This window comes from Calypte anna, chromosome 5A (assembly GCF_003957555.1).
Source record: "Calypte anna isolate BGI_N300 chromosome 5A, bCalAnn1_v1.p, whole genome shotgun sequence".
Taxonomy (NCBI): domain Eukaryota; kingdom Metazoa; phylum Chordata; class Aves; order Apodiformes; family Trochilidae; genus Calypte; species Calypte anna.
Window position 1 is genome coordinate 41,136,273 of NC_044251.1, and position 16,344 is coordinate 41,152,616.

At 47.0% G+C, this 16,344-nt stretch overlaps 1 protein-coding gene across 1 annotated transcript; it reads right to left on the reverse strand.

Moving 5' to 3' along the window:
* Positions 1–217: 217 nt before the first annotated feature.
* RTRAF (RNA transcription, translation and transport factor) lies at positions 218–15,794 on the reverse strand. Its single transcript, XM_030451960.1, has 8 exons — positions 15,656–15,794; positions 13,654–13,778; positions 11,582–11,681; positions 9,837–9,923; positions 7,949–8,037; positions 5,067–5,135; positions 1,647–1,695; positions 218–550 (listed from the first exon to the last, which is right to left on the reverse strand). The coding sequence occupies exons 1-8, from the start codon at positions 15,714–15,716 to the stop codon at positions 396–398; spliced, it is 735 nt and encodes a 244-aa protein (XP_030307820.1). The 5' UTR covers positions 15,717–15,794; the 3' UTR covers positions 218–395.
* Between the last annotated feature and the right edge of the window lie 550 nt (positions 15,795–16,344).

Below are 16,344 nucleotides of genomic sequence, written 5' to 3' on the forward strand. Positions count from 1 at the left end.
CTTCTGGATTGAGTTTTTAAGTATTTCAGCTGCAGGGCAGACTGGGGAGATGCAGCAAGCAAGCCAGGAACGAGCTGTTCATATGGCAGGACCTCAGCAAAAGAGGAATCTGCGGGGCCTTTGTGTAACACTCCCCTCTCACCACGAAGCCAAACACAATGAAAAAGCCACATCTGCCAACTCGGAGCTAAACCAGAACAATTTGTCTCTTTTTTTCCCCCGACTTCATTTATTTAAAGAAAAATGATAATTCGTTAGAAGTCAGAATTCAATTTCCTGTTTTCTCTCAAAAACAGCAAAAGGAGACAATTTCAAAGAGCATGCCGGAGTTGCGCAGGGTCGCACGTCATTCCTAATTGCAGTGAGTATGCAAGGGACTAAAAGCTTTTATCTGTTCATCTCCCAACCTTCCCCAGTCTGTGGTCAGTCTTGGGATCAGCAATAATTGCCTGAACTGCTACGATGGCTTCATTAATTTTTGTTTGCAGCTCTCGGAGCTCCTCTATATGCAGCAAGCGGAGGATTTGGGCAGCTTCGTTGAGAACAGCATCTGGGTGAGTCAGGAGAAAGAGAAGGAGCATCAAAGCCTTTTTTATCTGGTGTGAAGGTCTTAAGAAAAGCTTAGTCAGAGAATCCCAGAATGTCAGGGCTTGGGAGGGAGCTCTGGAGCTGCTCCAGTGCCAGCCCTGCCCCAGCAGGATCCCCCAGGGCAGGACACACAGAACACATCCAGGGGGGGTTGGAAAGGCTCCAGAGAAGGAGACTCCACAACCTCTCTGGGCAGCCTGGGCCAGGGCTCCCTCAGCCTCCCAGCAGAGAAGTTTCTCCTCAGCTTCAGCTGGAACTTCCTCTCTTCTCCCTTCACCCCATTATTCCTTGTCCTACTCCTGGGCACCACTGAACAGAGATTGGCCCCTTCCTCTTGCCCCCCACCCCTCAGCTCTTGATGGACATTCAGAGAACCCCTCTCAGCCTTCTCTTCTCCAGGGCTCTCACTCTTTCTTCCCAGCAGAGATGCTCAAGTCCCTTCACCACCCTCTAATCTAAGTAGTTTCCTACTTGAAATAGGAAACAACATTCCCTGCTGCTACAGAGGGACAGCTCAGCTCCCTGCAGTGCTTTCAGTCCCCCACAGCCAAGTGGGGTCAGGAGGAGGAATTCCCAGTAGTAATTTAGGTGAACACGGGGTAAAAGCAAAGGCAGCAGAGTCTCAGATCACCCTTACAAAATAACCCACCAGCTCATGCCCATTTGCTCTGCCTCCCATTAGATTTTAAATAACTGATGCAGGCAAAGCCCAGGCAGAAGCAGAGGGGGCCTCTGCTGGTAGCAACAAGATTTACAAGAGGAGAGGGAAGTGAATTCCTCCCGTTTGCAAACGTGGCTGCCATTAAAAGCCATTATTTAAACAGGACTCTGAAACAACAAACTCCGAGGCTAAGATTTATGGGCTGGTTTTTTTTTTGTTTTGTTTTGTTTCTTGTGTTCCAAAACAAAATGCTGCGGGAGTGCTCGTAAATAACAAGCTGAAGGGGAGCAATTCTTTCCACTACAGGCTTTGTTACTATATGTATTAGCTATGTAGTTGACAGTAATGTACTGGGTCAAGGTTGCTGTTTGAAAGTAACATTAAGAGAAGTGCTTACCTCCCGTGTCAAAACCAAGAATGTGCTTTTCTAAAGCAACAGGCAAACCCTTTGAAAAGAAAAAAAAAAGAAAAAACATGTTCAAATGTCATTAAAAATGTCACTTTGCACGTTTGGGGACTTAAATCCAAGCAGTTAGCAGAGTTAGCAGGTTAACTCTGGAGGAGTGGATGCTTTGCTTCTGTCTCGACTACAAAAAGTCACCGTGCTCAGGAACACAAGTGCTCTGTGTCCTGAAACATCAGACCCAGGGTATTAATAAAGAAAAATCTCCATGCTTAATAACCCCTACTTGTCAAGAGAACCCCATTGGCTACAGGCTGCCCACTTTCAATCCTTAAAAGGCCAACAACAGCACTGCCAGAGCACACCCAACCCAGCAACATCCCTGCCCCGACAGACGCAAAGCCCGGACAAACGCGGCTTTCTCAGCCCCCACTGCCTGGACACAGCTGCCAGCTTTCAAAGCACTGGCAGACTGGAGAGAAAGCTGTAAAAATTCTCTGCAAGCAAGAATGTTCCTCAAGCACTGAACTCACAACCTCCCTCAGAAGCATTTGGTCAGGTGTTGAAGCTTAGGAATGAAACTGAACGTTTTCTAAGCGCCCGTTCCAGGAGGACAGGAGGAGGAGTGGGGTTTTTTTGGTGGTCATTTATAAATTGCTCACTTTGCCCTCTCCAGATCTGAGGAGAGGTCAGGATAAAACATCCCTGCCCATCTCTCAGTGTACACACAAAATAAGATTTAAACAATTTGGTTTAACTACCTCTGGAAGTGTTTTTCCAACAACTGCCTTGGCACGTCTGCCAACGGCCTTGGCATTTGGCACCACAAAACCATTGGGTTTAATTACTATTAATTCTACAATGATGGGACTGTAAACCTTCTAAGCAGTGAGGATTTCTTTTAAAGGCTTTTATATACATGCAAAAATATAAATTAGTTGATCAAAACACGTGAGCTGAATACAAAATGCTGTCTGAACCTAACTCTGATACCCCATCTTAAAAAAAAAGGTGGTTATTTTCCATGGCTTTTCCAGTAAAATGGATGTTTTACTGCCATCTTAAAAGACAGCTGCATTGTTAAAATTTAAGCAGCTTGTTGTTAATGCCATTTCATGCTGATTCTAGCAGGCTCTGGGCTGCACAGGTACCCACTGCTGCTACAAGAGGCAAGTGAGCTTCAGAGAGAGAGAAGACTGAAAAGCACCTTTAAATCCATCACCACACAGGCTGGTTCATTTCTCAGCCTCATTCTCCAACATTTGAGTTTCTAACTCCTGCACAAAACACTCATAAAGGGCCTGACCACTGCAGCCATTTCCCCTGGAACTGGGGAAGTATTGCCAGTAAAACTAGATTTGGTGGAAGAGGGGAGGACAAAAAAATAAATTCCAGATGTCAGGGTAGGGGGAAAACGTACCTGCTTTGTTGTGCTTTTAAACACACCCCTCAAGAGCATCCTTAAAGTGATTCTGAAGGATGCTGGTTGTAATTAATCCTACCTAGGATATGCTCATTAGCTAAGGAAAGCCCAGCACAGTCTGTCAGAATAAATCTGGATCTGTCAGGGCAGTGCAAACATTGATTTGCCAGCCCCTCAAAAAACAGCCTAAAAAAAGGACATGTCACATCTTCTCTTGCTAAGTGCACTGTGACAAGCCAAGGAGATAAACCTCATTTGATTTGCTACATTCAAACCACAAGCACAGCAGTCTAAGTGCCCTCAGTATTCATATTTCTCCTTCGTTGTATCTATTTTACCTTTTCCCCCCTCTGCTTTATCTTGTTGTTTCCAAGAATGTGACTTGTGACACTTAGTATATGGAGCTGTCTTCCCTGCAGCAGTCAGACATTTATAACCTGCTCCCAGGGAGGAGGCTTCATACACAAAGTGTCACTGGTGAGAAATCTGGCTCTTAAGCTGGCCAAAATCAGTTTTATTTTTCTCCTCCTTCCACCCTGTGACCCATTTATCCCCTTCTGCTTGTAAGACCCTTTACATGATGAAGTTGGTCACTGCTGTCACAGACAAAGCCATTTTTCTGCCTCTAATCCCCTTCACTTTCTCCCCTTCACTTGAAATCTGTCACTCCTCATGAGAACACACTCCCAATGACACGTGTCACATTCAGGGACATTTCAACCTCAGACCTGACCATGTTTTGAGGACCCAATCTGAGCATGAAGAACTGTCATGAAAAAAAAAATATCTCTGTTCCTCAAAGAAGCTGGTTCTGCCAAGCTTCCAGAAAATCCCATTTCTGACCCCTGCACGTCAGCTGTGCAGCTATGTAAACAACAGCCTAAAGAAGCTTTTCATTAATGCTAGTGACAGAACCCAAAATGACTACAGCACTCTCAGCTGCTTTCGTATTTTTCTTCTTTTTTTTGGGTGGTTTTATGGATAATTCAAGACCAAAGCTTTGATTTACTGCCCCAATGCTTCTGGAAATTACTGCCCTGCACTGCAGAGCACCTGCAAGAGCTTCTTAGAAACACCACGAGCAAGGCTGTGATGATAAATAAAGCAGGGATTGTTCTGAGCCAGAAAAGATGAAGGGATTTGTGCTCCTTGACCAGATCCAGTCACTTTAGCAGGGACATGTCTCAGTGGGAACCTGCAGGAGAAGAGAGGTGGCTTTCCTAGCTGTGCCCAAGCCATGGTGCCAGCAAATGCTGGAGAGAAGAGCAGGAGAACTGAGATGTTAAAGAAATGACAACCTGCTAAACCACTCATCCCCTGGAACATCTTTTAAACAGATCATCACAGAATGGCTGAGGTTGGAATAGACCTTAGAGATCATCTACTCCAACCTCCCTGTCATAGCCTGGGCCACCCCTGATCTCACCAAGGTTGCTCAAGGCCTCATCCAACCTGGCCTTGAGCACCTTTCAGGGAGGGAAACAGGCTGTGGTTAGAAAAGAATTCTGCAAAACGTGATGTTTAAGTGCAAAAGTTTTCCTCACCATTTCTTTTGGGCAAAGGGGAAGGGAGGGAGGAGCTGGATGTCCAGCATCAAGACATAGGAGGTGTACATCTGAAGCAAACAACTCCATACAAGGAATGTTTCAACCTGTTTATGAGGCAAACACTGCTGATTCCAAGGAAAAGCCAGGTGATACATCTCTTCTCACACTGCAGGCCTGCTGCACTGGACAGTAAGGGTAATCCTCTAGCAAATATTAAGACAGGAGAAGAGCTGTTCCCATGATATGTCCCACAGGTACATGTATTCACCCTCAGTCAAAACAAAGAGAGCTTTGTTTACTCTAGAAGATAAAGTTTCCACCCCTCTCCCAAGTGAGCTATTTAAACAGAACTGGTTTGGCTGGAGATGGCAGAATTTAAGCCTACATTTCTCTTCTCAACATGGAAGAATTAAGACACCAGCCTCAGGCAGGGTCCATACAAACCTCCTTGGACTGGCTGGCCTTGGCGATGGCATCCTGCGTCAGGCGCTCCTGAACCAGAATCCGAATGGCCTAGGGAAAAACACCAACAGGAGAGAGGGATTACTTGGGGACTCCATGGATTTCTAAGCAATTCCAAGAGGCAAAGGAGTCAGCATCATAACCCAGCATAACCTCAAACCCACTGTTTTGGGAAAGACTTATTGGAAAACCTCTTTCAGACTGGAAAGCTTTTTCAGGTAGCGGTTACCTCGGCAAAGAGTGCTTGGCAGAGCTGGGGTGGGGTCTCCTGAGCTGTGATCCAGGAGCCACAAAGATGTGATGTTATTCATCTCCTAGAATCATGGGGGGGTTGGAAGGCACTTCTGGAGCTCACTCAGTGCCAGCCCTGCCCCAGCAGGATCCCCCAGGGCAGGACACACAGAACACATCCAGGGGGGGTTGGAAAGGCTCCAGAGAAGGAGACTCCACAACCTCTCTGGGCAGCCTGGGCCAGGGCTCCCTCACCCTCCCAGCAGAGAAGTTTCTCCTCAGCTTCAGCTGGAACTTCCTCTCTTCTCCCTTCACCCCATTATTCCTTGTCCTACTCCTGGGCACCACTGAACAGAGATTGGCCCCTTCCTCTTGCCCCCCACCCCTCAGCTCTTGATGGACATTCAGAGATCCCCTCTCAGCCTTCTCTTCTCCAGGGCTCTCACTCTTTCTTCCCAGCAGAGATGCTCAAGTCCCTTCACCATCCTCCTAACCAGTGTCACTACTGGGCCAGAAACTGCAAGGAATGAGGATCAGTCAGGAAAACTAGTGATTCCCAAAACAAGCTGCTCACAACAGCAGCAGCTGAGATGGCACCAACTCAGGTTCTTCAGGAAGGAAAACCTGCTCCCAGGATCTTTTAGTAGGTGCTGAACCATCTTCCCCAAGCAGAGAGACCCAGAGCAAGGCTGCTCACCCTGGTTTTTAACAAGACTGAGGGCAGAAAGGATGTATTTTTAGACACAGGAACAAGAACAAGTCTTGATGTGAACACTCCTGCTGCTCATCTGTTTTCACTGGCTCCAGAACATAGCATGAAATCGTATCGGAGCTCTCAGTAACTGATACCTACAGCTGGAAATGCCTCTAAAAATAAGGGAAAGAATAGCAGGCAGGCTGAGTTCCACCAGGGAGAACTGGGTCTGTCAAACACATTCCTCAGACATTCCCTGAGGAGCAGCCAAATGTGACAGCAGCAGTTTTACTGCTTCGTGTTTCTCTCCCCGAAAGATTTCTCCCGGTTTTGGTCATGATTAAAGCTGAGAGGAGAGAGCAGAAATCCTTCAAACTGAAGGGAGCAGCCTGGATGAAAAGAGTGATTTGATGAGGAGTTTGAATTCCAGCAGTGAAACCAGGCCCTGTGTAAAAGAATTTCTGAGTGCCTTTTGCATTAGGAAAAGGACATCCAACTGTGTTACCCAGCTGCTTTCTGATCAGCTTGCCAGATTTAAATTAATAAAATTGGACTCCAGATCTCTCTCTGCTTTCTCTGGCCAGATGTCTGTGGCATGCTTGCACCCTCCTGCCTTCCCTAAGTAGTCATTTCAGAGTGTCCAAGCATGAACAGGCATCTTAAACTTCTCTCTTCTAAACTTCTTACTGGGATGGGGAATCAAAGAGCTTTCCTGACACATCCTAACACCACCAAACCCTGCAAACCAGTGTTCCTCTTGTTCTCATATGAATTGCAGGAACCTATTCTTAAAAAGAAAATTCCAGCTGGTGGTTTTGTCCAACCACCTCTGTCTGAGAAAAAAAAAGTGAGACTAGAAATGGGGAAAGTGACAGAAATGTACACACATTTATGCAGAAAAAACCCCATTCTCCTTTCTTTTTGGGTTGTTAATAGGAAATGAGATGAACCCAGATGCCTCCAGACAAGGCTGTGAGAAAACCTGAAGGATCTCTGCCTAATGAGGGCTGAGCTCATGCTGCAGATCCTCAACATCTCCTCAGCTCTCTCTACCCAATACTCCTTTTCAGTGTTTTTTGTGGTGTTTAGGGTTTGTTTTCTTCTAGGGAGTTGCTATATGAGACCTCCACCAGCTTTTAAAGGTCCAAATCTGTTTTTTGGGAAGGCAAAGGAGGGTTCCATGCTGGAGAGAATGAGAAAGTAGCTGAAATGGCTGCCTTTTCCTTAAGAAACCAGGCTAGGGTGATAATACTGTTTTAAGGACACCTGTTTTATCCTTATACACACTATATAAATTCCCATACCCAAAGCAGTTAATTTCTCCAAAATGAATTCAGCAAATATCAAAGCTTTTGTAATAGATGGACCTTCTTGTTATTTCAGTGCAATGAGTTTATTCTGGTGCCAAACAAAACTGATTTCCATACTATGACATGATCAAGTGGCAACTGAGGGTTGTTCCAGCCTCAATGAGCACAGAGCTTCAGGAAAACAGTACAGGGTTCATCCAAAATGTATAGCTAACCACTGAGCCCCACCACTAAATCATGTATTTTTTTCCAAGTCATCAAAATAGATGCTTTAGAAAATTAATTAACCTATTTACTGCATTTAAAAGCCAGGATTAGTCATCAAGACTAACTGAAATTGACTCAGTAATGACAAGGAGTAAATAGTTCAAGAGAGCAAAAGGAGGAGGATGCAACATTTAACTGTGGCTCCTTCCTAAGGTGTTTGTTTTACAACATCCTTTGCCTCACTTTGCATTAATTTATCTTCTGTGTTCTTACCTGCTTGGAAAGGCACAAACAGGATGACTTTTACTTCCTTTTTCTGCCTAAAAACTGTTACCAGTAACTCTGCACCACAAGCTATCACACCCATCCCAGCCACTGGGCAAAAGAAGGCAGAAAGGGAGTCTGAAAACTCTGCAACTCACCTTAAGCATCACCAAATAATCATCATGTCTCTGAATTTGGAGCAGATTAGCTAAAGCCATCACTCCAGCCTTGAAGTCAGGATTATTCACTGCAAAAATAATCATGATTGTTAAAAATATACCCTGGTTGAATTGGCTCCAAAAAAAGACAAAATTGGCTTCCTGATTAATAGAATCATAGAATCATAGAACTGGCTGGGTTGGAAGGGACCTCAGAGATCATCAAGTCCAACCCTTGATCCACTCCCACTGCAGTTCCCAGCCCATGGCACTCAGTGCCACATCCAGGCTCTTTGGAAAGATCTCCAGACACGGAGAATCCACTACTTCCCTGGGCAGCCCATTCCAATGCCTGATCACCCTCTCCAGAAAGAAATTCTTTCTCATTTCCAACCTAAACCTCCCCTGGCACAACTTGAGACCCTGCCCTCTTGTCTTGCTGAGAGTTGCCTGGGAAAAGAGCCCAACCCCCCCCTGGCTCCAACCTCCTTTCAGGGAGTTGGAGAGAGTGATGAGGTCTCCCCTGAGCCTCCTCTTCTCCAGCCTCAACACCCCCAGCTCCCTCAGCCCTTCCTCACAGGAATTCTGCTGGATCCCTTCACAGCCTCCTTGCTCTTCTCTGGACCTGCTCCAGCACCTCAATCTCCTTCCTGAGCTGAGGGCCCAGAACTGGACACAGGACTCAAGCTGTGGCCTCCCCAGGGCTGAGCACAGGGGCAGAATCCCTTCCCTGGACCTGCTGGCCACGCTGTTCCTGAGCCAGCCCAGGATGCCATTGGCCTTCTTGGCCACCTGGGCACACTGCTGGCTCCTGTTCAGCTTCCTGGCAATCCAGACTCCCAGGTCCCTTTCTGCCACTCTGTGCCCAGCCAGGACCTGGCACTTGGCCGTGTTGAACCTCAGTAGCAAATTGCTACTAAATCCACAGTAGCAAATTGCTCTCAAGGATGGGCAAGGCCATGGATACAGAGTGAGCCTTCTGTGTGGCTACAGCAGCATTTCAAGTGTGCAGGAGGCTTCCTAACCAGGCTGAGCTCATCAGCCAAGCCCCAACAGCATCATCTGCAACACCAAAAGCATTGCCTGTGACTTAAAACTGCAGCCAATTGCACAGAGGTGCCTCTGGTTTGGAAACCCTCCTCTCACTGCAGAGCTGTGGCTGCTGGGTGAGGGGAGGACTAATTTCTGAGCTTTTTGTAGGAAGGGAAAGGAGAGAAGTCTTGGGGGGATTTAGGGCTAATTTTAGCAGCTCTTTCCCATCACTTCCTTTTATTGTGAATGTGCCTAGCAGAAAAAAAATGTAAATTATTCTGAGAGGTACTGAGTCAACATAAAATACTCCACAGAACTGAAGTCCCCAGTCTGCATTCATGTCTCCTTAGCCTTCTTTTTTTAAAATCCACTTCCCAGGCAGAAGGTATCTTGCTGTTTCACCCTAACCCAGCAAGCCCTGATGTTTTCTAAAGCTCTCTGTACATCTGTTAAGGTAAAAACCCTCCAGCTGTTTCCTCACTGCCTGATAAGAACCCTCCCAATCTATTAATATCTGATCAAGTCTCTGGGCACCTCATTCTGCTGGGAAGCTTCTCCCTCCCCCTGCTTTCCTCTCTTTCTGTAGAGGAAAAGCTTTTCATCAGTGCACATCCAGCCACCTGGGATTCCCAGGGAGCAGTTCCTCCTTCCTTTAGCAGCACAGCAGGTGAAAAACTCCAAGGAACTCTCAAAACACTGCTCACTGAGAGGCAGTTTGAGCCAGGAGTAAAGAAGATGCAAACCTCCCATTCCCAAACCTTGAAATAGGGCTTCCAAAAGCTGTATCACACTATTGTAATAATTTAAAATCAGGAAAACAGGCTGTGGAACACATTCACACATGCTGCACACTTACCATCCAAGTTAATCAAGGGTTCAGCATTCTTTGCTGTATTGTCAGCATTTTTAGCACCATCAGGGGTAGAGTCCTTGTACTTATCAGCTGGTAAATAAACAAGTGAACATCATTAAAGACAAACAGAAATAGTTAAAAAAAAACAAAACAACACCAAGCTGTAGTTTGGGTGTATTTCTGGAGGGTGCAAAGTGCCTGAGAACCTCCTGGGCTTAATCACTGATGGTTTGGAGCTCCCTGAGGTGACAGTGAGCCACCCCAAAAGCTCCTGTCTGGGAGCTGGGAGGGTGCTCCATGGATTCAGGTTCTCCCAAGCTGCAGCTTGAAGCTCCAGCACTCCTACAACGCACCCATTCCACCAGCACCAGCCCTCAGCCAGCAGCAGAGGCTCTACCACTACAAACTGGCATTCATTTGGCTCAGGGAGTAAAAGATTCCCACGAAAGGTTTTGGTTTATAGGCTGCAGTGTCCATCTACAACCCCCAGAGGGGTTTTTCAAGCCTTTTGAGGACAGGACCTCCCAACTCCTCCATTCTCACAACCCCCTGAGTCCCAGCCTGCTTGTTTTCTCCACCACCAGGGACTGAGAACAAACACTACAGATTCCAGGCACTTGTATCCCAGCTTTGTCCTGGGCAGAGCTCAGCCCTGCAGGAATTAAAGGTAATGGAAAAACAGTACTCAGGCTCTTATGTTTGTCACCAATAATTACATTTCTATCTGCAGCCTCACTGTAAGGAGATGAAACTGCTGAGATTTAACCCAAATTGTGTTTTGGTTTGGGTTTTTTTGTTTTGTTTTGTTTTTTCCCCTAACCTTGCCCTAGTTCCCAAGGGTTCAGACTTTACTCCCTGTGAAACCAGACTCTAAGAATAATTTCTCCCAGTGAATGCAGCCCTAAAGAAAGAGCATTTAATCCACTTCAGAGTAAGTTCTCATCGAGGCAAATCCTCCAGGGAGAAGGGTATAAATATATATATATATATACAGAAGGGGTTTTGTTACATCCAGAAATAAAATAATAAATGCAAGTATGCTGCTGCCTTGTCCCATGGGAGCTGAGCTGCAGAGAAACACTTCACAGCTGACCATGGTGCAAAATGGAATTAAATATAAATAATATAAACTAAATAATAACTAAATAATATATAATATTATATAAATATAATATAATAACTAAATATATATAGTTAATAATATATAATAATATAAACTAAATATAAATAATATATAATATAATATTATAAATATTATAATATAATATTTATATTATAATAAATATAAACTTAATAGTAGTTTAAGTATAATATAAATAATATAATAATAATATAAATTAAAATTAATAATATAATATTTAATGTAATATATTAATATATTAATATATAGAAATAATAATATAATAATATAATATATTATAATATATAAACTAATTTATAATATAAACTAAATATAAATATATATAATAAACTAATAATATAATATAAACTAAAATAATAATATAATATAATAATATAAACTAAATAATATAAACTAAATAATATAAACTAATATAAATATATAAAATATATAAATATATAATATATATAAAAATAAATATAAATATAAAAATAAAAATAAATATATATGAAATTAATACAAAATAAATAATAATAATAATATAAACTTCTGAGGGCAGACAAATTTGACAGATTCTGTTTCATTTTATGAAGCAAGACACAATCTAAAGCATTAAATTCACTCCTACCATTATCTCCATACTCCAGCCTGACTGCTAAGCCCAGAAGCCAGTCCACTGTTTCTTGTCTCTCCTGTATTTTGAAAGGACAGTTCACATCTTTCATGTACTGCAAGGAAAAAGAGGGAAGAGAAAATGGGTGCTGCTGACCTGCAGGAATTAGCCAGGAAAGAGGAAAATAAATAAAAACAGCCACTTTCCCACAGGCCTTCCAGTTGTTGGGAGGTTGTAATTAACAAGAAACACCCCTGTGAAACAGTCAGAGGTGTTTCAGAGAGCTCCAGGGTCTGACATTTAATAATGGCACCTGAATTGATGTTATTGATACTATTTATGACCAGAGAAACCCAGACACCCCTTTCTGTGCTTTCTGTTGGTTTGACACAGTGAGGGGGGAGCAGGGGAAAGGACTGGGAAGAGAGGAGAGCAAAAACTTCCCACCTGAAGCAGGAAGGAGCCACCTCAGGCTGTCCCCATGTGAGTGACAGAGCCTGAGGAGCAGAACTCATTTTCCATTTCTTAGGGACTGTGGGGAGGGACAAAACATGGCTGGGATGCTGTCTCTGCTCCTCTGAAGCCACAGTGACATTCTTTGCTGGGAGGGAGAGTGTCACCCTCCCCCTGCTCCAGCCCAGAGGCCACCAGAGGCTAGAGAGCACAAGCAGGGAGGGGTCTCCTGATAGGAATGAAGGGAAAGACAACCTGGACAAGCCAGAAGACCCAAGAGAATCAGCAGCCAGGGGTGTCAGCAGCACCTACATTGCTGCAGATGTCAGCAGAATGCCCTATAAAACAGGAGCACTGCAACTGCTGGGCAGTGAGCAGAGGCAGCAGCACCAGGGAGGGGAAAGGGAGGTGATCCTGAGCATCACCAAGCAGCATTCCCACCTCTTCAGGGGGTGGTTGGGAGAGAATGCCAATGGCATCCTGGGCTGGCTCAGGAACAGCGTGGCCAGCAGGTCCAGGGAAGGGATTCTGCCCCTGTGCTCAGCCCTGGGGAGGCCACAGCTTGAGTCCTGTGTCCAGTTCTGGGCCCCTCAGCCCCTCAGGAAGGAGATTGAGGTGCTGGAGCAGGTCCAGAGAAGAGCAAGGAGGCTGTGAAGGGATCCAGCAGAATTCCTGTGAGGAAGGGCTGAGGGAGCTGGGGGTGTTGAGGCTGGAGAAGAGGAGGCTCAGGGGAGACCTCATCACTCTCTACAACTCCCTGAAAGGAGGTTGGAGCCAGGGGGGGGTTGGGCTCTTTTCCCAGGCAACTCTCAGCAAGACAAGAGGGCAGGGTCTCAAGTTGTGCCAGGGGAGGTTTAGGTTGGAGATGAGAAAGAATTTCTTTCTGGAGAGGGTGATCAGGCATTGGAATGGGCTGCCCAGGGAAGTAGTGGATTCTCCGTGTCTGGAGATCTTTCCAAAGAGCCTGGATGTGGCACTGAGTGCCATGGGCTGGGAACTGCAGTGGGAGTGGATCAAGGGTTGGACTTGATGATCTCTGAGGTCCCTTCCAACCCAGCCAGTTCTATGATTCTATGAAAGGGAATTGAAACCAACTGGGAAAGCTCCCTTGCCCTGAGGGTGACTCAAAAAGCTCAGGAGGGTAGAGGAGATCACTCAGGCTGCTGGCTGCTTGCCATAGCAGTGGGAAACCATCTGTCTGAACTACCAGGAGGGGCAGAAATGAGCTGCAGGGGCTGCTTCCACATGTTTGCAAAGCCTCTGAGTGCATTAGCTGAACCCATTTGCCTTTTTCTGAACCATTAATGCAAGGAAAAAAAGAGCTGTTTATTTGCAATCCATTTCCTTTCTGCTTCAAGAGCTGAATCTAATCAGGCAAGGAACAAATGAGGATGGATACCACCTCTTGCAAAACCAGAGCTGAGAGAAAATGGTTTGCAAAAAGTTCTGCCATCTTAATGACTCTTTCAGTTTGGCTTCAAGAACACTTTTACATTCCTGGAAATGTAAAAAAAAAAACAAAGCAAACCTCAAAAGAAAAGGAGAAATATTCAGAGCCATTTACAGTCAGCAACTACAGCAGCATTCAGTGGTCACTTACAGGTTTATAGTTGAGAACTGAAACAAGAAAATACCTTTTCAAAAGATTTGGGCCAGTCATCACTGTGTATGTTCCTTAAATTCCCTCGGTCTTCAATCTTGTAATGTCTGATTTTCTGATCTTCCAGCCAGACAATGAAGTTTCTGAATTCTGTTTCATCTGTCAGTAAACAAAGCAAGGATGAACTGGTATCCTCAAGGCAAAATTCCACCTCAGACCAACAAATATTGGGGCTGCCCAGCACTTTTTTGGGTTTATTTACTGTATTTTTACCACAAGGATGCATCTAAAACCCAAATCCTGCATCCCAGGACAACCCCTCTGCTCAGCACTGGGTGGTTTTCCTTTTGCAAGTTGCTTTGAATTGGTGATGGTTGCCTGATTACACTAAGAGGCATCACCCAACAGATTGGTTTAATTGGGAATGGAGTTATAACTATTAAGAAAAGGTGAAAGAATTATAAAAAAACCTGAGATCTTAACTCTGTTATTTGGACAAACACACTGCATGAAGCAGGAACCTTCCCTGTCCCTCAAACAACACAAACACATCATGACCCTGCCAAGACATTTTTCTCCCTTTGCTGTTGACTCAGCTGCTCTTGGCTGTTGACCCAATATTTCACAATTTGGGAGCTGGAATTCCACATGACAAAGAACTGTGTGCCATACAAACATATTCCTCCAGGAGGGAGCAGTTAGCTTGCACCTGCACTTCAGTGAGAGAATTCATTTCTAGAGCACAGCCCTGGGCTACCCCCAACCACTCAACACCCAGCTGGGATACTTGGGCTTTGGATGGAATTTAATGCCTGAGTTCACAGAATTCCACACTGGTTTGGGTTGGAAGGGACCTTAAAGCTTCTCCATTCCCACCCCCTGCCATGGTCAGGGACACCTCCCACCAGAAGAAGAGATGAGGAAGAGAACTGCCAAGGAAATTGGTTCCTGGGTGGACACCCCCCTGGGGCAGTGAGCAGTTCAGCCACTGCTCCAGGGCAAGGTGAGCATCCCCAGGATTCCCTCCCTGAGTGATTCATGGGGACACAGAGCAGGGAGAGAAAACTTCCTGTAGGAAACAACCTGCCTGCAGCAGCTCACCTGGCATGGCTGGTTGCTAGCAACCACAACAGGAGAGGGAATTTTAGGCATTGTTTGCAGTGGTTTTCATAGAAGCCCAGAATGGTTTGGGTTGGGAGGGAGCTTAAAGGTCATTCAGTGCCACCCCCCTGCCATGCCCAGGGACACCTCCCACCAGCCCAGGTTGCTCCAAGCCCCATCCAACCTGGGCTGAGACACTGCCAGGGATGGGGCAGCCACAGCTTCTCTGGGAAACCTGGCACAGGGGCTCAGCACCCTCACAACAAACTATTTCTTTCTAGGATCTCATATCTAACCTAAGATCTCCCCTCTTCCATCTGGAAACCCTTCCCCCTCATCCCATCCCTCCCTGCCCTTGTCCCCAGTCCCTCCCCAGCTTTCCTGGAGCCCCTTCAGGCACTGGAAGGTGCTCTAAGGTCTCCCCATTGCAGCCTTCTCTTCTCCAGCCTCAACACCCCCAACTCTCTCAGCCTGGCTCCAGAGCAGAGCTGCTCCAGCCCTCCCAGCAGCTCCAGGGCCTCCTCTGGACTCACTCCAACACCTCCACATCCTTCTTACTTTGAGGACCCCAGAACTGGACCCAGCTTTCCCCTCGGTCCTGATTTTCCCCATGGAAACTCCCGATCCCCCCTAAGCTCCATGCCCCAGCAGAACCCCTGAGCCCCCAGAGCCGCCCTAAGGTCCCCGCAGACCCTTCCAGCCTTCCCCTTTTCCCCTGAGACCTCCGCACCGCCCCGCCAGCGCAGGGATGGAAGTCAGGAGGTTCCCAGAGCCAGGGGACGGCGAGGGGAAAGCTGAACCGGTGGGAAGGAGGGGAAGGGGGGGGGGGGAGGCAGCCAGGGCTGCGTGAGGGGAAGGGCGGGAAGGCCAGGACCGGGGATCAGAGGGGGATGGGGGGGATCAGAACCCCGCGGAGCCCCGCCGCAGCCCCTCACCCCTGCAGTTGAAGCCGGCCGGGTTGTGGTAGTCGAGCGCCGAGAGCTTGCGGCGGAACATGGCGCCCGTGGGGCCGGCGGCGCCTCCGCTGCCTCCCGGCACTGCCGCGCACCCCGCGCAGCCACGGCACGGAGGAAGAAACGCCCCCCGGGGCCGCTCTGCGCCCACCCATTGGACGGCGCTTGCCGAGTGGCGGCTCCTGCAACCAATTAGAGAGCGGATTGGGATGCCGGGAGAGGAAGCGGCCCCACTGCCAGCCGGAGTTACGCGGAGGGGGCGGGGTTTGTGGAAGGGGGCGGGGTCTGATAGGGGCGGGGCTTGGGGAGGGGGCAGGGTCTGGGGAGCGCTGGGAGGGACTGGGGGGTACTGGGAGGGACTGGGGGGTACTGGGAGGTACTGGGGAGCACTGGGGGGTACTGGGAGGTACTGGGAGGTACTGGGGGGTACTGGGGGGCTCTGGGAGGTACTGGAGAGTTACTGGGAGGTACTGGGGGGTACTGGGGGGTACTGCGGAGCGCTGGGAGGTACTGGGGGTCACTGGACTCTACGAGGCTGTAGTGGGCTATACTGGGGAGCACTGGGGGTCACTGGACTGTAATGGGTTATACTGGGGTATACCGGGGAGCACTGGGGGTCATTGGACTCTACGAGGCTATACTGGGGTATACTGGGGAGCGCTGGGGGTCAC

Excerpts from the sequence above, each read along its gene's own strand:
- RTRAF (XM_030451960.1), bottom strand. The coding sequence starts at position 15,716 with ATGTTCCGCCGCAAGCTCTCGGCGCTCGACTACCACAACCCGGCCGGC. Across the intron at positions 11,682-13,653 it reads GGCCCAAATCTTTTGAAAAG|TACATGAAAGATGTGAACTG; the intron begins GTATTTTCTTGT and ends TTTTCCTTGCAG. Across the intron at positions 551-1,646 it reads TCTTGGTTTTGACACGGGAG|ATGCTGTTCTCAACGAAGCT; the intron begins GTAAGCACTTCT and ends TGACTCACCCAG.